The following is a 20,095-nucleotide window of genomic DNA, read 5'->3' on the forward strand; positions in this document are numbered from 1 at the left end:
GCTGTGCTGTCCTGACCTGTGCTGTCCTGACCTGTCCTGACCTGTGCTGTCCTGACCTGTGCTGTCCTGACCTGTGCTGACCTGTGCTGTCCTGACCTGTGCTGTGCTGTCCTGACCTGACCTGTGCTGTCCTGACCTGACCTGTGCTGTCCTGACCTGTGCTGTCCTGACCTGTGCTGACCTGTGCTGTCCTGTCCTGACCTGACCTGTGCTGTCCTGACCTGTGCTGTGCTGTCCTGACCTGAGCTGTGCTGTCCTGACCTGTGCTGTGCTGTCTTGACCTGTTCTGTCCTGTCCTCTCCTCTCCTCTCCTGTAAATAAAAGCTTATAACCTGACTTTAAATTCATCCATTGGTTTTATAAATTACTCTTTTGAAATCTGAAACCCTCCCAAATATAACCAATGTTATGCAACATATCTTTGTATTAGAAGTTAATTATTTGTTGAATTTCACATTACTTTCTGTGGGCAACAAAACTTTTGTCTTGCCAAAATCTGACCTTTCTGTGTTCATTAAATGGTCAATATTTCAGCTTTGCAGCAACTTTATTTTCATAAACTAAACCAAATTTGGGAGGGTTTCAGCTTTCAGTAATTTATAAAACCAATGGATTAATTTAAGGTCAGGTTATAAGCTTTTATTTACATAACATGGATAAGCGACAGAACTTCTGTCAGGGAGTGTACATATCATACTCCAGAGCTGCACTCACTATTCTGCTGCTGCAGTCACTGTGTATATACATTACATTACTGATCCTGAGTTACCTCCTGTATTAGGCTACTTTCACACATCCGGTTTGAGCCGTGCGGCTCAATCCGGCTGTGAAGCCTATGCAACGGATGCGGTTAAAACACCGCATCCTTTGCATAAGTTTTTTACATGCGGCCGGTCCGGTTTTTGCCGCTTGCGGCATGCTACTGAGCATGCGCAGTGGCAAAAACCGCATGCGGCGGCCGGATGCGGTTTTTGCCGCATCGTGCCGCATCCGGCATCCATAGGGATGCATTGGGAAAAGCGCCGCATCGGCCGGATGCGGCGCGATGCGGGTTTTTTTGCCGGAGCAAAAAACGTTGCAGGGAACGTTCCATCCGGCCGCCGCATCGGCTAAATCTGCCGCATGCTGCAAAAACTGGACCGAACGCAAGCCCATGCGGCACAATGCGGCACTAATTAAAGTCTATGCAGGAAAAACGCAACCGGCAGCAAAAAAAAACGGTTGCGGTTTTCCTGCAAAGTGCCGGATTGTGCCGCATTGCAAAAGCCGGAGGTGTGAAAGCAGCCTTATACTCCAGAGCTGCACTCACTATTCTGCTGGAGGCTATGAGCAGGCTTGCTGTCATCCACCTCTGTAAGCTCTGGATGCTTTGACATGATATGACGTCCAGTTTCTTATCATTTGCTGTATGGTTGGATTCAGTTATTGTTCCCTGTTATCAGCTGTTCCTGTGACCACTGTGTTTTGGACTCTGATCAACATACTGCCGGCAGAGGAGCGGTTCCGTTGTGCTGGGAAGAATCATATGGATTTGTCCCTTCCATATTGACCTGCCTGTTTCTTTTTCAGGCAGCTGAGTGTAAAAGCCATCAGCAACCCCCAGTATGTGGACGCTGCTGGGAACCCCATGGTGAACGGCCTGTACGACCTGTCCCTGGGCCCGGCGGACAGCAAAGAAGTGTGCGACACCTGTGCCCAGGATTTCACCAGCTGCCCCGGACACCTCGGCCATATTGAGCTGCCACTGACCGTGTACAATCCCCTGCTGTTTGATGTAGGTATCCTGGTCGCTGGTGTCCACTCATGTGACGTCATACGTGCAGTGGGGCTCTTGGCTCTCTGTGCCCCGTGTAGAGTGCGAGCCTCTTGGCTCCCTGCCCCTCGTCCAGTGTGCGGGGCTCTTGGCTCCCTGTGCCTTGTCTGGTGTGCGGGGCTCTTGGCTCTCTGTGCCCTGTTCGGCGTGCGGCCTTCTTGGCTCCCTGCACCCCGTCTGTGCCTTGTCTGGTGTGCGGGGCTCTTGGCTCCCTGCGCCTCGTCCGGCGCGCGGGCCTCTTGGCTCCCTGCGCCTCGTCCGGCGCGCGGGCCTCTTGGCTCCCTGCGCCTCATCCGGCGCGCGGGCCTCTTGGCTCCCTGCGCCTCGTCCGGCGCTCGGGCCTCTTGGCTCCCTGCGCCTCGTCCGGCGCGCGGGCCTCTTGGCTCCCTGCGCCTCGTCCGGCGCGCGGGCCTCTTGGCTCCCTGCGCCTCGTCCGGCGCGCGGGCCTCTGGGTCCCTGCGCCTAGTCCGGAGCGCGGGCCTCTGGGTCCCTGCGCCTCGTCCGGCGCGCGGGCCTCTTGGCTCCCTGCGCCTCGTCCGGCGCGCGGGCCTCTTGGCTCCCTGCGCCTCGTCCGGCGCGCGGGCCTCTTGGCTCCCTGCGCCTCGTCCGGCGCGCGGGCCTCTTGGCTCCCTGCGCCTCGTCCGGCGCGCGGGCCTCTTGGCTCCCTGCGCCTCGTCCGGCGCGCGGGGCTCTTGGCTCCCTGCGCCTCGGCCGGCGCGCGGGGCTCTTGGCTCCCTGCGCCTCGTCCGGCGCGCGGGCCTCTTGGCTCCCTGCGCCTCGTCCGGCGCGCGGGCCTCTTGGCTCCCTGCGCCTCGTCCAGCGCGCGGGCCTCTTGGCTCCCTGCGCCTCGGCCGGCGCGCGGGCCTCTTGGCTCCCTGCGCCTCGGCCGGCGCGCGGGCCTCTTGGCTCCCTGCGCCTCGGCCGGCGTGCGGTGAAAACTGTGGTTTTGCATTTAGCGAGCTCCACACACTTATTTCCAGCTTTATATAGATTCCTTCCTCCTGTAGAAGCTGTACCCGCTGGTGAAGGGCTCCTGCTTCCACTGCCGGCTGCTGACGTGTCCTCGATCCGCCGTTCATCTCCTACTCAACCAGCTGCGGTTGCTGGAGCGGGGGGCTCTGCAGGAGGTGTATGAGCTGGAGGCCGTGCTCAGTCGGGTGAGTCCGGACGACGTTCTGATTTCCTAGCGGACTCCAGATAAGACGGCGTTTTCTAGATCTGGCCGTTTACTTCTCTGCCCTCTTCTTCCTCCAGTTCCTTGAAGGCAGCTCCTCAGCCAGCGGCACCGAGATCCAAGAAGAGCTGGAGACGTACACCAAACAATGGCTGAAAGCCTACCCCAAAGATCAGGACGTGTCCCGCGTAAGTGGTTTTCATTAGAATTGTTGCCCCGTTTGCATTCTATATCCTTTGTGTTGCTCTGTCTATTGCTGGCTGCAGAATGAGTTAACTGAGAACCCATCAGTGAGCTCGTTCCAATATCTGATGGTGGGTTTGTCACTTTTATGTGAGCTTTTCTCACCTGGTTTGTGACCACAGCTGGTCGGGCATGTCCTCCTTATAGTTATGTCAGTGCTAATTCTCCATTTGTGACTTCTTTTCAGGTGAAGAACATCTGCGTGACCCGGAACAGTCTCCTCAGCAACTTCTGGAGGACACAAATGGGGGCGAAGAAGTGTCCGCATTGCAAGTGAGTAACGGAGGAGACCTTGCAGAGGTTGATTTAGGCCCACCAGGACTTTGACTAGGTACAACAGAAATTTCAGTTTCCTTATGGGTAGGCGCTCTCCAGGACGTCCATGTGGTCTATGGCCTCCCTCTGTGCACTGATGTCTACGGAGATGGATGACCTACGGGACGTTGAGTTTTAACCTCCCATTACTTTCAAGACTAGGGTAACCTCTAGGCCACCAGGACAGCAGGAAATAAACCTCCAATGCCCTAGTCTACAATAGAAGCCGTCTTTATACCCCTCCATTCCGCCCTCCACTCCGCCCTCCATCTCCACTCCGCCCTCCATCTCCACTCCGCCCTCCATCTCCACTCCGCCCTCCATCTCCACTCCGCCCTCCATCTCCACTCCGCCCTCCATCTCCACTCCGCCCTCCATCTCCACTCCGCCCTCCATCTCCACTCCGCCCTCCATCTCCACTCCGCCCTCCATCTCCACTCCGCCCTCCATCTCCACTCCGCCCTCCATCTCGACTCCGCCCTCCATCTCCACTCCGCCCTCCATCTCCACTCCGCCCTCCATCTCCACTCCGCCCTCCATCTCCACTCCGCCCTCCATCTCCACTCCGCCCTCCATCTCCACTCCGCCCTCCATCTCCACTCCGCCCTCCATCTCCACTCCGCCCTCCATCTCCACTCCGCCCTCCATCTCCACTCCGCCCTCCATCTCCACTCCGCCCTCCATCTCCACTCCGCCCTCCATCTCCACTCCGCCTTCCATCTCCACTCCGCCTTCCATCTCCACTCCGCCTTCCATCTCCACTCCGCCTTCCATCTCCACTCTGCCTTCCATCTCCACTCCGCCTTCCATCTCCACTCCGCCTTCCATCTCCACTCCGCCTTCCATCTCCACTCCGCCTTCCATTCCGCCTTCCATCTCCACTCCGCCCTCCATTCCGCCCTCCATCTCCATTCCGCCCTCCATCTCCATTCCGCCCTCCATTCCGCCCTCCATCTCCATTCCGCCCTCCATTCCGCCCTCCATCTCCATTCCGCCCTCCATCTCCATTCCGCCCTCCATCTCCATTCCGCCCTCCATCTCCATTCCGCCCTCCATTCCGCCCTCCATCTCCATTCCGCCCTCCATCTCCATTCCGCCCTCCATCTCCATTCCGCCCTCCATCTCCATTCCGCCCTCCATCTCCATTCCGCCCTCCATCTCCATTCCGCCCTCCATCTCCACTCCGCCCTCCATCTCCACTCCGCCCTCCATCTCCACTCCGCCCTCCATCTCCACTCCGCCCTCCATCTCCACTCCGCCCTCCATCTCCACTCCGCCCTCCATCTCCACTCCGCCCTCCATCTCCACTCCGCCCTCCATCTCCACTCCGCCCTCCATCTCCACTCCGCCCTCCATCTCCACTCCGCCCTCCATCTCCACTCCGCCCTCCATCTCCACTCCGCCCTCCATCTCCACTCCGCCCTCCATCTCCACTCCGCCTTCCATCTCCACTCCGCCTTCCATCTCCACTCCGCCTTCCATCTCCACTCCGCCTTCCATCTCCACTCCGCCTTCCATCTCCACTCCGCCTTCCATCTCCACTCCGCCTTCCATCTCCACTCCGCCTTCCATCTCCACTCCGCCTTCCATCTCCACTCCGCCTTCCATTCCGCCCTCCATCTTCACTCCGCCCTCCATTCCGCCCTCCATCTCCATTCCGCCCTCCATCTCCATTCCGCCCTCCATTCCGCCCTCCATCTCCATTCCGCCCTCCATTCCGCCCTCCATCTCCATTCCGCCCTCCATCTCCATTCCGCCCTCCATTCCGCCCTCCATCTCCATTCCGCCCTCCATCTCCATTCCGCCCTCCATCTCCATTCCGCCCTCCATCTCCATTCCGCCCTCCATCTCCATTCCGCCCTCCATCTCCATTCCGCCCTCCATCTCCATTCCGCCCTCCATCTCCATTCCGCCCTCCATCTCCATTCCGCCCTCCATCTCCATTCCGCCCTCCATCTCCATTCCGCCCTCCATCTCCATTCCGCCCTCCATCTCCATTCCGCCCTCCATGTCCATTCCGCCCTCCATGTCCATTCCGCCCTCCATGTCCATTCCGCCCTCCATGTCCATTCCGCCCTCCATGTCCATTCCGCCCTCCATGTCCATTCCGCCCTCCATGTCCATTCCGCCCTCCATGTCCATTCCGCCCTCCATGTCCATTCCGCCCTCCATTCCGCCCTCCATGTCCATTCCGCTCTCCATTTTGCCCTCTGTCAGGAACCACCAGAGAGGGTCACTCAGAAATCCCCCGTGCTGGCCACCAATGTCACGATCGGGGGGTAACAAGTGGGGGTCACCCCTCCTTTATACCTCCCGACCGACAGACAGAGCACGTGACGCGCTCTCTAGCGCCCCTCTTATAGTCTGGCCAATTATGGAATTGCCCGACAATAAGCAAGGAGGCCGCTATACTACTTATGCCGATTATTGAAGGGTCCCCGGTGAGAGTAGGGTATATATTCCCCCGACCTCCGCGGGCGGAATATATAAAATCTCCCCGAATCTCACTGGCCTCCCCACAATAATCCTTGGCACAACTCGCTGCCACCAACCGCTTCACGGTAACTATTAGCCGAACACACAGACGTGGGATTCAAGCTCGAGATAACAGAACAGCCCAAGATTAATTATATAATTTAATCGGCCTAAGCCACACTAGAAACTACAATATATACAAAAGGGGATCTACAGGATATACATAGGTCAGAGTACAGTTACAATCAAAGCATGGTTTACAAACAGGCATACACAGTTCGAGCAGTTAAATTGTGCGTCTGGCCACAGGGGGGCGCCGTGGACCAGGTTTCCAGGATCTCCCTCACAGGTCTTCCATGACCAGACCCCCGAGCAAAAGAACACTGGAAAATGGCCAAATTGGGGTTATCAACCTGGGCAAATCCAGGTCCCCTCCTACCTTAGTGACCTCACAGGGAAGCACTGCCACTCCCCCTGCATTGAGTCAGAGTAATATCCCAGAAGGGGCTATTACCCGTAACTCCGGACTGGGAGGTCCAATCGGGACGGTTCTGGTGTCATCAGATCCGCCCGGGTCCCCTCTGCATTTTGAGTCCAAGCACGACTCATTTACCGGACTCCTACTAGCAGTGCTCTATATCTCGCCGCCCCAGGGTGCCATATAGACTTCGAGGATATGCACAGATTCGGCTCGAAGTCCCCATTCTAACGATGTAGAGGATGTAGAGGGTGTATGGCTGAGACGCACGGTAATATCATAACTGGGTATGATATTACGGAGCCAGCAGTATGCTCTCCTGCGGTGACTAGCTTCCTTTTGGTTTTGCTAGGTCACTGTCCACTTTCTTTGATGAGTGGACACAACTCCCAGGGGGTCTTCCTCTCTCTCTTGGTTTTAAAGGCCTGAGAGAACAAGCAATCTCCATATCAGAGGAGATGGCTGTTGGAGGTGTAAGTGGGACTTCACACCTTTCCAGATGCTGGGCATCTGAGAAGTACCTCAGTGTGTGAAGGGACAAGGGAGGGGGGTTGCCCTCAGGGGGTGATGAGAGAAATGATGACTGGACGTCATCATTCCTCTTAATATCCCAGGATTTCCCTCACACCTCCCCCCCCTTTTGAGGGCGCTAGGGGGCAGCACACTCCGGTGTTCCCCCGTGCGCCCGTCCGCGACCTCTCCTTGTCGGGACAGCCCGTCTGCGTTACCGTGGTCACGGCCCCTTTTGTGGCGAATGGTGAAGTTGTATTGCTGGAGCGCAAGGCTCCATCGCAACAACCGCCCATTCGTCCCAGAGACGGTGTGCAACCAGCTGAGGGGATTATGGTCCGTCTCCACGATGAAGTGGCGCCTGTATAGATAGGGTTGCAGATGCTGCAGGGCCCACACTATGGCCAGGCATTCCTTTTCCATCGTGGAATAGGCTACCTCCCTCGGTAACAGCTTCCTGCTCAGGTACAAGACTGGGTGCTCTTGGCTCGCACAGTCCACCTGGCTGAGCACCGCACCGAGGCCGAAGTCACTGGCATCGGTCTGTACTACAAACGGCCGCGTGAAGTCGGCTGCCTGTAGCACGGGCGGGCTGGACAGGGCGTCCTTTAGGGCCCGGAAAGCTGCCTCGCAGTCCATTGTCCAATCGACTGCAGAGGGCAGCTTCTTCTTGGTGAGGTCCGTCAAGGGCTTTGCCAGGCTACTATAGCGTGGAACAAACCTCCTATAGTACCCGGCGGTCCCCAAGAAGGACATCACCTGCTTCTTGGTCCTGGGGGTGGGCCAGGATGCGATGGCCTCCACTTTCTCAGGCTCGGGCTTCAGAGTTCTCCCGCCTACCCGGTGACCGAGGTACTGGACCTCGCTCATGGCCAGCTGACACTTTCCCGGCTTGATGGTCAAACCTGCCTGGTGGATCCGCCTGAGCACCTGTGCTAGATGCTCTAGGTGGTCCTCCCAGGTGGGACTGAAGACGGCAATGTCATCCAGGTACGCGGCCACGTAACCATCAAGTCCCGTGAGCAGGGTGTTGACCATCCGCTGGAAAATGGCAGGGGCATTCCTCATCCCGAATGGCATCACCGTGGACTCGTACAGTCCAAATGGGGTAATAAAGGCAGAGCGTTCCCTGGCCTTGCGAGTCAGGGGGATCTGCCAATATCCCCGGCTCATATCCATGATGGTCAGGTACTGAGCCCCGGCCAACTGATCGAGCAGGTCATCGATGCGTGGCATTGGGTACGCATCGGCGACCGTGACAGCATTGAGCCCCCTGTAGTCCACGCAGAACCGAGTGGTTCGGTCCTTCTTAGGGACGAGGACTATAGGTGAGGCCCAAGCGCTGTTGGATGCCTGGATCACCCCCAGCTTCAGCATCTCGTCAATCTCCTGGCGCATGTGTTGCTGCACCTCCAGGGAGACCCGATATGCTGAACGCCGGATCGGGGGATGATCCCCAGTGTCCACGTGATGGACAGCCAAGTCAGTCCTTCCGGGCTGGTTGGTAAACAACCCCCGGAAGGGGTGTAGGGTGGCCCACAGCTGGGACCGTTGGTCCTCCAAAAGCTGGTGGCCAACCTCCACATCCTCAATGGATCCGCCTGCCCTAACCTGGGCTAGCATATCCAAGAGGGTTTCCGCCTCTCCCTCCTCGGGCAGGTTGCACACGGGGAGCGCACACGCCTCCCGCTCATGATGTGCCTTCATCATGTTCACATGGAAGGACTTCCGCCTTCCACGGGCAGGGTCCAGGGTGACCAGGTACGTTACAGGGTTGAGCTGCTGGTACACGAGGTATGGGCCTTCCCAGGCTGCCTGAAGCTTGTCCTGTGGTACGGGGACCAGTACCCACACCTTTTGACCCACTTGGTAGGTCCTCTCACAAGCGTTCTGGTCGTACCAATGCTTCTGATCGGCCTGGGCTTGAGCCATATTGTCGTGTACCAGTTGCGTCAAGGCCTGCATTTTGTCCCGGAAGCGCATGACATACTCGATAACCGACACTCCAGGGGTGGCAAAATCCCCTTCCCAAGCCTCTTTCACCAGAGCCAGGGGGCCCTGCACACGTCGCCCGTACAGGAGCTCAAACGGTGAGAATCCCGTTGAGGCCTGTGGGACCTCCCGGTAAGCAAATAACAGGTGTGGGAGATACCGCTCCCAGTCACGCCCATGGGAGTCGACCAACATCTTAAGCATCTGCTTTAAGGTGCCATTGAACCGCTCACACAGGCCATTAGTCTGTGGATGGTACGGGCTGGCCACCAGATGTTGCACCTGGACTTGCTTATAGAGGGCCTCCATCAGCTGTGACATGAATTGGGTCCCCCAGTCAGTGAGCATTTCCTGGGGAAAACCCACTCGGGAGAAAATCTCCAGCAATGCGGTGGCCACCTTGTCAGCCCGAATGGACGACAAGGCCACTGCTTCAGGGTACCGGGTGGCATAGTCCACTACCGTCAGTATGAAGCGTTTCCTGGAGCTGCTGGGGATGGCCAGCGGGACGACCAGATCCACAGCCACCCTCCGGAAAGGCTCATCGATGATGGGCAGAGATACCAGTGGGGCTTTGGGGTGTGGCCCCGCCTTCCCCACTCTCTGACAGATGTCACACGAACGGCAGTAGGCAGCCACATCGGCCCCCATTTTTGGCCAGTAGAAATGCTGGTTTAACCTGGCCTTGGTCTTAGCGATCCCTAGGTGTCCGGCCATCGGAATCTCATGTGCGATCCGCAACAACTCCATCCGGAACAGATAGGGTACCACCAACTGTCGGTCCCTGGGCCACGCCTCCGGTGAACCCTGCTGGACCGTGACCCGGTACAGCTGTCCTTGGTCCCAGACCACTCGCTCCGGGTCCGAGTCCGAGGGAGGCTGTGCCGCCTGCTCCTTAAGAGCTTTCAGGCTGTCGTCAGCTTCTAACGCTGCCTGAAACTCCTGACTAGATGTGGCCAGTATCGACGAGACTGTCACATCTTCAGTCAGTACTCCGGGACCTGTGTCCTGGCCTCCTCCTGACTCGGCTGCCACTTGGTCAGAAGGAGAAGAGCTACCGGACCTCCGGGAGGCCCCTTGGCTTCCAGCACGCCCACTGCGGGTGACAGCGGCCACGGCCGCTGCGACCGTGGGTCGTGCCTGCTCCTCCTCCGTTCCTGACCAAGTCGCCGGTTCAGGCAGACCTACCTGACTTCCTGGCACCACGGTTGTGGGGGAACCCTGCACCGAGATCTTACCTGGGAGCACTTCCGCTCCGGGACCGGCCCCAATCTCACCTGCCTGTTCCCCCCCTGCAGCAACAGAACCCCGCTGTGAAATCTCTGGGGACCCCACATTTGCTGTGGTAGCCCCCACCCCACACACTGGTCCTCCCCCTGCAGCACCCTGCTCTCTGCTTATCCCTGCAGAGGGCAACAGATCCCAGCTCACTGGCTGATCACTTGTAGAGGCATTGTCACACCTTTCTCTGACCCCCTCCCCTGTCACAGCTGCAGCTGTGTGTGTGTCTATGGTGTCTGTGCAAGCAGAAAAATCAGAGTTCACTCCCTCCTCCCTTACATCATTCATAGATAACACATTAACATTGTCCGGGGTCATGTCAGTACTGGCTGAAGGTTCAGCCCTTGGGGGGGCCCAAACTGGGAGGTTATCTGCCCCAAATCTGTCCCAAGTAGCACGTTTGCAGGGATCCGATCAGTTACCCCCACCTCCCTCACCCCTCGCCCTGCGCCCCAGTCCAAATAAAGGCCAGCAACGGGCAGCGCCGGGTCAATGCCTCCAATCTCGGAGACAGCGAGGGTTTTTCCAGGTACTAAGTCTTGGGGGGACACCATCTCAGGCCGCACCAGAGTCACCTCCGAGGCGCTGTCTCGCAGTCCTATGGTCACACACTGGCCGACGGTGACAGGTTGGAAGCTGTCCAGGGACCTACCACCACCCCCACCCACACAATACACCTTGGGCGGCCCTTGGGACGGGGACGGGGCCTTGGGACGCTGAGGGCACATGGCCTTGAAGTGTCCAGGTTGGTTGCACTGGTGGCACCGTCTTGGTTCTGCCACGGGCCTGGAGAGGGGAGTCGAGGGGGACACCCCCTGCGGTCTAGGGGCAGGTGGGGCAGTCGCAGAATTCATCTTACCCCCTCTCCAGGTGCTGTTGGTGGCTGCTCTCCTGGCCTCAGGAGCCCGATTGTTGGTGTAGTCATCGGCCAGGGCAGCTGTAGCCGTGGACCCCTTTGGCTTCTGGTCTCGGATGAACTGGCGGAGATCCTCAGGGCAGTTCCACAAGAGTTGCTCTGTGATGACCAAGTCTAGGATCTCTGGTCCGGTGGAAAGCTGCAGGCCTTGGGTCCAGTGGTCGGCAGCTCGGGCAAGTGCCCGCCGGTGGTCAGCCCAGGAGTCCTTTGGTCCCTTCTGCAGGGTCCGGAACTTCTTGCGGTAGGACTCCGGAGTGAGGTTGTACTGTTGGATCAGGGCCCGCTTGATGGTGTCGTAGCCCTGATCTGCCTCAGTAGGCAAGTCCCCAAGGATTTCCAGGGCCTTACCCCTTAAACGGGGGGTCAGGTATTTGGCCCACTGGTCCTTGTCCAGATGGTGCTGCAGGCAAGTCCGTTCAAAAGCAGTCAGGAAAGAGTCTAAGTCTCCATCCTTCTCCAGCACTGGGAAGTCCTCAACACGGACCTTTGGAAGTTTGGTGTCTTGAAGGTCACGGGTGGCTGATGAGGGCCGGAGCTGAGCTAGCTGCAGCTGGTGGTCACGGTCTGCCTGTTGCTGTCGCTCCGCAGCCTCACGCTCTGCCTGGCGCTCCGCAGCCTCACGCTCTGCCCTTTGCTGTCGCTCCGCAGCTTCACGCTCTGCCCTTTGCTGTCGCTCCGCAGCTTCACGCTCTGCCTGTCGCTCTCGCTCCGCTGCCTCCTGCGCTGCCAGACGCCCATGCTCTGCCATGAGTATCTCGTAGGTACCCCGGTTTCCAGCTATAAGACTGACCATAGCAGCTTGAAGGAGGGCCTCCGAACCTCTCAGGCCGGAGGGATTTGCAAGGGGTGATCTGCGGCACACTGCAGAGCCAGGTGATTCACTGTCCATTTCAGAGCGGAGGACTGGCATCTGGCTCGTTGAGGACCCTTGGGCGAGCTCCTCCTCATTTTGTCCAGCAGTGCCAGGTTGTGCGATGTCCTCTGCAGAGCTGTTCTCTGGCGTCGGGCTCCTGGAGGACTCGTGGACAACCTCCTCATCGTCTCTGGGCTGAGCCATTCCTTTGGCTTTGCTCCTGGTGCTCTCAGCCATTGTTGCAGACTTTGGTCACTGACACAGAACTGACACCTGATGCCTCCACACACTGCACAGTATCTGCACTCTGACACTCTAGTGTTGGTCTGGTCTGAAGACCCCAGCAGCCACAGCTGCTGCAGGCAGTCTTTAGTGTCTGGGAGTATGAGTCTCACACTCACACACACTATTATCTCGATCCCACCGCTATGCCACCAATATGTCAGGAACCACCAGGGAGGGTCACTCAGAAATCCCCCGTGCTGGCCACCAATGTCACGATCGGGGGGTAACAAGTGGGGGTCACCCCTCCTTTATACCTCCCGACCGACAGACAGAGCACGTGACGCGCTCTCTAGCGCCCCTCTTATAGTCTGGCCAATTATGGAATTGCCCGACAATAAGCAAGGAGGCCGCTATACTACTTATGCCGATTATTGAAGGGTCCCCGGTGAGAGTAGGGTATATATTCCCCCGACCTCCGCGGGCGGAATATATAAAATCTCCCCGAATCTCACTGGCCTCCCCACAATAATCCTTGGCACAACTCGCTGCCACCAACCGCTTCACGGTAACTATTAGCCGAACACACAGACGTGGGATTCAAGCTCGAGATAACAGAACAGCCCAAGATTAATTATATAATTTAATCGGCCTAAGCCACACTAGAAACTACAATATATACAAAAGGGGATCTACAGGATATACATAGGTCAGAGTACAGTTACAATCAAAGCATGGTTTACAAACAGGCATACACAGTTCGAGCAGTTACCTTGTGCGTCTGGCCACAGGGGGGCGCCGTGGACCAGGTTTCCAGGATCTCCCTCACAGGTCTTCCCTGACCAGACCCGCGAGCAAAAGAACACTGGAAAATGGCCAAATTGGGGTTATCAACCTGGGCAAATCCAGGTCCCCTCCTACCTTAGTGACCTCACAGGGAAGCACTGCCACTCCCCCTGCATTGAGTCAGAGTAATATCCCAGAAGGGCCTATTACCCGTAACTCCGGACTGGGAGGTCCAATCGGGACGGTTCTGGTGTCATCAGATCCGCCCGGGTCCCCTCTGCATTTTGAGTCCAAGCACGGCTCATTTACCGGACTCCTACTAGCAGTTCTCTATATCTCGCCGCCCCAGGGTGCCATATAGACTTCGAGGATATGCACAGATTCGGCTCGAAGTCCCCATTCTAACGATGTAGAGGGTGTATGGCTGAGACGCACGGTAATATCATAACTGGGTATGATATTACGGAGCCAGCAGTATGCTCTCCTGCGGTGACTAGCTTCCTTTTGGTTTTGCTAGGTCACTGTCCACTTTCTTTGATGAGTGGACACAACTCCCAGGGGGTCTTCTTCTCTCTCTTGGTTTTAAAGGCCTGAGAGAACAAGCAATCTCCATATCAGAGGAGATGGCTGTTGGAGGTGTAAGTGGGATTTCACACCTTTCCAGATGCTGGGCATCTGAAAAGTACCTCAGTGTGTGAAGGGACAAGGGAGGGGGGTTGCCCTCAGGGGGTGATGAGAAAAATGATGACTGGACATCATCATTCCTCTTAATATCCCAGGATTTCCCTCACACCCTCCATCTCCATTCCGCCCTCCATTTCCATTCCGCCCTCCATTTCCATTCCGCCCTCCATCTCCATTCCGCCCTCCATTCCGCCCTCCATTCCGCCCTCCATTCCGCCCTCCATTCCGCCCTCCATTCCGCCCTCCATTCCGCCCTCCATTCCGCCCTCCATTCCGCCCTCCATTCCGCCCTCCATTCCGCCCTCCATTCCGCCCTCCATTCCGCCCTCCATCTCCATTCCGCCCTCCATTCCGCCCTCCATCTCCATTCCGCCCTCCATTCCGCCCTCCATCTCCATTCCGCCCTCCATTCCGCCCTCCATCTCCATTCCGCCCTCCATTCCGCCCTCCATTCCGCCCTCCATCTCCATTCCGCCCTCCATTTCCATTCCGCCCTCCATCTCCATTCCGCCCTCCATCTCCATTCCGCCCTCCATCTCCACTCCGCCCTCCATCTCCACTCCGCCCTCCATCTCCATTCCGCCCTCCATTCCGCCCCCCATCTCCATTCCGCCCCCCATCTCCATTCCGCCCCCCCATCTCCATTCCGCCCTCCATCTCCATTCCGCCCTCCATCTCCACTCCGCCCTCCATCTCCACTCCGCCCTCCATCTCCATTCCGCCCTCCATTCCGCCCCCCATCTCCATTCCGCCCCCCATCTCCATTCCGCCCCCCCATCTCCATTCCGCCCCCCCATCTCCATTCCGCCCCCCCATCTCCATTCCGCCCCCCCATCTCCATTCCGCCCCCCATCTCCATTCCGCCCCCCATCTCCATTCCGCCCCCCATCTCCATTCCGCCCCCCCATCTCCATTCCACCCCCCCATCTCCATTCCGCCCTCCATTCCGCCCTCCATCTCCATTCCGCCCTCCATCTCCATTCCGCCCTCCATTCCGCCCTCCATCCCGCCCTTCATCCCGCCCTCCATCCCGCCCTCCATCCCGCCCTCCATCTCCATTCCGCCCTCCATTCCGCCCTCCATTCCGCCCTCCATCTCCATTCCGCCCTCCATTCCGCCCTCCATCTCCATTCCGCCCTCCATTCCGCCCTCCATCTCCATTCCGCCCTCCATTCCGCCCTCCATTCCGCCCTCCATTCCGCCCTCCATTCCGCCAAGGAAGGAGACGAGAATCTTCAAGTTACCTTAGCAAAATTGGCATTAAACCCCTCCAGACCATCAGGGAACCTGTTATTCACTAAACATATTTTTAGTCAATTTTGCCTGCTGATTACGAATATGAACTCCGTTTTTAGCTATCACATTAGGATTTCGAGATATTTTCAATTTGTGATGAAAATTACTGATATCGAATGTTTTATGATAAAAACACATGATTTTAGGTACTACATTTTGTATATATTTTTTTTTTTTTGGAAGCCCAGTATATTTTGGAACAGGTATGTCTTCATTATGGGCAACTGGTCAAATAGCTGAAGGGATACTCGGGTGTTGCAAATATTGCTTGTTTTTCTTATTGAAACCTTTTACATCGACAAGTCAGAAATAGCAGTCTTCTAAATGATTGCTTGGTTCTCTCCAAACCATAGGAACTCCAAGCTGAAGTTTAGCATTCTTTCCTTGAGACCATGATCTCAAGCTCTCAATACGGATTTTGCACACTTTGTGAGGAGCCCAATGCTTGTCTTGGTCTACAAGTTTTACTTTTGAAGTACGCAAAATACACCCTCTTAACAAAGTCAGTAATGTTGTGCCTCTGAGTCTTCACAGTAACGTTTCCACAGATGTAGCAATAAATATTTGGATCATTTGAGCACTGTCTTCTGTGAGATGTAGAGACCATTGTTAGATCAGCAAAACATCCTGCAGAGAAATCTAATATATAAAGCTGAGTGTGTGTATGTATGTATGTACAGTGCCTACAAGTAGTATTCAACCCCCTGCAGATTTAGCAGGTTGGATAAGATGCAAATAAGTTAGAGCCTGCAAACTTCAAACAAGAGCAGGATTTATTAACAGATGCATAAATCTTACAAACCAACAAGTTATGTTGCTCAGTTAAATTTTAATAAATTTTCAACATAAAAGTGTGGGTCAATTATTATTCAACCCCTAGGTTTAATATTTTGTGGAATAACCCTTGTTTGCAATTACAGCTAATAATCGTCTTTTATAAGACCTGATGAGGCCGGCACAGGTCTCTGGAGTTATCTTGGCCCACTCCTCCATGCAGATCTTCTCCAAGTTATCTAGGTTCTTTGGGTGTCTCATGTGGACTTTAATCTTGAGCTCCTTCCACAAGTTTTCAATTGGGTTAAGGTCAGGAGACTGACTAGGCCACTGCAACACCTTGATTTTTTCCCTCTTGAACCAGGCCTTGGTTTTCTTGGCTGTGTGCTTTGGGTCGTTGTCTTGTTGGAAGATGAAATGACGACCCATCTTAAGATCCTTGATGGAGGAGCGGAGGTTCTTGGCCAAAATCTCCAGGTAGGCCATGCTATCCATCTTCCCATGGATGCGGACCAGATGGCCAGGCCCCTTGGCTGAGAAACAGCCCCACAGCATGATGCTGCCACCACCATGCTTGACTGTAGGGATGGTATTCTTGGAGTCGTATGCAGTGCCATCCAGTCTCCAAACATCACGTGTGTGGTTGGCACCAAAGATCTCGATCTTGGTCTCATCAGACCAGAGAACCTTGAACCAGTCTGTCTCAGAGTCCTCCAAGTGATCATGAGCAAACTGTAGACGAGCCTTGACATGACGCTTTGAAAGTAGAGGTACCTTACGGGCTCGTCTGGAACGGAGACCATTGCGGTGGAGTACGTTACTTATGGTATTGACTGAAACCAATTTCCCCACTGCCATGAGATCTTCCCGGAGCTCCTTCCTTGTTGTCCTTGGGTTAGCCTTGACTCTTCGGACAAGCCTGGCCTCGGCACGGGAGGAAACTTTCAAAGGCTGTCCAGGCCTTGGAAGGCTAACAGTAGATCCATAAGCCTTCCACTTCCGGATGATGCTCCCAACAGTGGAGACAGGTAGGCCCAACTCCTTGGAAAGGGTTTTGTACCCCTTGCCAGCCTTGTGACCCTCCACGATCTTGTCTCTGATGGCCTTGGAATGCTCCTTTGTCTTTCCCATGTTGACCATGTATGAGTGCTGTTCACAAGTTTGGGGAGGGTCTTAATTAGTCAGAAAAGGCTGGAAAAAGATAATTAATCCAAACGTGAAGCTCATTGTTCTTTGTGCCTGAAATACTTCTTAATACTTTAGGGGAACCAAACAGAATTCTGGTGGTTTGAGGGGTTGAATAATAAATGACCCTCTGAATAAACTTTTCACAATTTAAAAAAAAAATAAAAAAAGAAATAACATTCTTTTTTGCTACATTTCACACTTCCAGGCTGATCTACAGTCCAAATGTCACAATGCCAAGTTAATTCCGAATGTGTAAACCTGCTAAATCTGCAGGGGGTTGAATACTACTTGTAGGCACTGTATGTCCGGGATTGGCATCCGCACCGTCGCAGCTACAGCCACAAAATTTTACACACTCACACGTCTGGACCCCGAGAGTGTCATAGGCTATGTTTTGAGGGGAAATTTTAACCCCGCGCTTTACAATTATTCGCCAAAAAACCTGCCTCCATTAAAGCGAATGGAGCTGGGAGCCACAATGCAGCCAGAACTTCAGAAGAATGCGCAGCCACGCCCTTATATGGAATGTTGGCGTGTCACAATGCAGCCAGGGAAAGAGACAGACACAGGGAAAGAGACAGACACAGGGAAAGAGACAGACACAGGGAAAGAGACAGACACAGGGAAAGAGACAGACACAGGGAAAGAGACAGACACAGGGAAAGAGACAGACACAGGGAAAGAGACAGACACAGGGAAAGAGACAGACACAGGGAAAGAGACAGACACAGGGAAAGAGACAGACACAGGGAAAGAGACAGACACAGGGAAAGAGACACAGGGAAAGAGACACAGGGAAACAGAGGGAAAGAGACGGACAGGGAAAGACAGGGAAAGAGACAGACAGGGACAGACAGGGAAAGAGACAGACAGGGACAGACAGGGAAAGAGACAGACAGGGACAGACAGGGAAAGAGACAGACAGGGACAGACAGGGAAAGAGACAGACAGGGGCAGACAGGGAAAGAGACAGACAGGGACAGACAGGAAAAGAGACAGACAGGGACAGACAGGGAAAGAGACAGACAGGGACAGACAGGGAAAGAGACAGACAGGGACAGACAGGGAAAGAGACAGACAGGGGCAGACAGGGAAAGAGACAGACAGGGACAGACAGGAAAAGAGACAGACAGGGACAGACAGGGAAAGAGACAGACAGGGACAGACAGGGAAAGAGACAGACAGGGACAGACAGGGAAAGAGACAGACAGGGACAGACAGGGAAAGAGACAGACAGGGGCAGACAGGGAAAGAGACAGACAGGGACAGACAGGAAAAGAGACAGACAGGGACAGACAGGGAAAGAGACAGACAGGGGCAGACAGGGAAAGAGACAGACAGGGACAGACAGGAAAAGAGACAGACAGGGACAGACAGGGAAAGAGACAGACAGGGAAAGAGACAGACAGGGACAGACATGGAAAGAGACAGACAGGGACAGACAGGGAAAGAGACAGACAGGGACAGACAGGGAAAGAGACAGACAGGGACAGACAGGGAAAGAGACAGACAGGGACAGAGAGGGAAAGAGACAGACAGGGACAGACAGGGAAAGAGACAGACAGGGACAGACAGGGAAAGAGACAGACAGGGACAGAGAGGGAAAGAGACAGACAGGGACAGACAGGGAAAGAGACAGACAGGGACAGACAGGGAAAGAGACAGACAGGGACAGAGAGGGAAAGAGACAGACAGGGACAGAGAGGGAAAGAGACAGACAGGGACAGAGAGGGAAAGAGACAGACAGGGACAGAGAGGGAAAGAGACAGACAGGGACAGACCGGGAAAGAGACAGACAGGGACAGAGAGGAAAAGAGACAGACAGGGACAGAGAGGGAAAGAGACAGACAGGGACAGAGAGGGAAAGAGACAGACAGGGACAGAGAGGGAAAGAGACAGACAGGGACAGAGAGGGAAAGAGACAGACAGGGACAGAGAGGGAAAGAGACAGACAGGGACAGAGAGGGAAAGAGACAGACAGGGACAGAGAGGGAAAGAGACAGACAGGGACAGAGAGGGAAAGAGACAGACAGGGACAGACGGGGAAAGGGACAGACGGGGAAAGGGACAGACGGGGAAAGGGACAGACGGGGAAAGGGACAGACGGGGAAAGGGACAGACGGGGAAAGGGACAGACGGGGAAAGGGACAGACGGGGAAAGGGACAGACTGGGAAAGGGACAGACGGGGAAAGGGACAGACAGACAAAGAGAGAGAGACAGAGAGATATATACAGAGGGGGAGACAGACAGAGAATGGGAGAGAAACAGAGAGACAGTTACTATCCCGGGCGTTAATACATTCTATTTATACATTCTATCCCGGGAATGTTAATAAATTCTATTTTGTTAACAGCAGTTATTAACCCGGGTGAAGCCGAGTAGTACAGCTAGTACAAGATAAGTTGTTAGCTACCTGAGTTGTTCATTGAATTTCTGTCCCCCCCCTCACACCTTAAGTATTGATTCACAAACAAAAAACAGAAAAATAGCAGGATAAAAACAATAAATATCAAAATTGAAAATTTCAATAAATAAAACAGTACCTGCACACGACCGTTGTGTACGTTGAAAACTGTTTGTTTACTTTCTTATCATAACAAATGGGAATTATGCATGTTCAAGGAAAACAAAGATATTCTCACATTTATAGGGAGACCAAATGAAGACTAAATTTACCTTAGTGAACCGTAGAAACCGGCACTTTTGATACCCTACTTATAATTTTCATGGAATTCATGAAAATGGGATATATACCTATAGTGCAAAAACGGGATGTGATGGAAAAATAAGATCAGATCTTAATTCAGCGCCCTCAAATTAGTCTAAAACTGTTCTTAAAGTCCATGCCAGAATTTTTTTTTTTTGTAGACCAGTGAATCAGGGGTGCAGATATTTTTAATCCCCTTCATGACTATACAATTGTAAGGAAGCGGATATTAAGACCTGCACGACCCTAGATCACCAGGGACATTCGTATAACAATCTTTCGCAGCCTATGACCACCAGGAAAGTAGGCATCACATCTAACCACTACTCTGGGTCAGAATTTAAGTTGGCGTTAATCCTTTACTTCTCCAGACCACCAGGGAGGTTG

At 54.8% G+C, this 20,095-nt stretch overlaps 1 protein-coding gene across 1 annotated transcript in view; it reads left to right on the forward strand.

The window, feature by feature from the left end:
- POLR1A (RNA polymerase I subunit A) overlaps nt 1-20,095 on the forward strand; it is a 155,288-nt gene that overhangs the window by 27,286 nt on the left and 107,907 nt on the right. Inside the window, exons 2-5 of the mRNA XM_075332180.1 lie at nt 1,570-1,774; nt 2,821-2,970; nt 3,068-3,175; nt 3,418-3,503. Coding sequence (XP_075188295.1) covers nt 1,570-1,774; nt 2,821-2,970; nt 3,068-3,175; nt 3,418-3,503 — 549 coding nt within the window. The remainder of the gene's footprint in view (nt 1-1,569; nt 1,775-2,820; nt 2,971-3,067; nt 3,176-3,417; nt 3,504-20,095) is intronic.

The sequence above is a fragment of the Anomaloglossus baeobatrachus genome, chromosome 1 (assembly GCF_048569485.1).
Source record: "Anomaloglossus baeobatrachus isolate aAnoBae1 chromosome 1, aAnoBae1.hap1, whole genome shotgun sequence".
NCBI lineage: Eukaryota > Metazoa > Chordata > Amphibia > Anura > Aromobatidae > Anomaloglossus > Anomaloglossus baeobatrachus.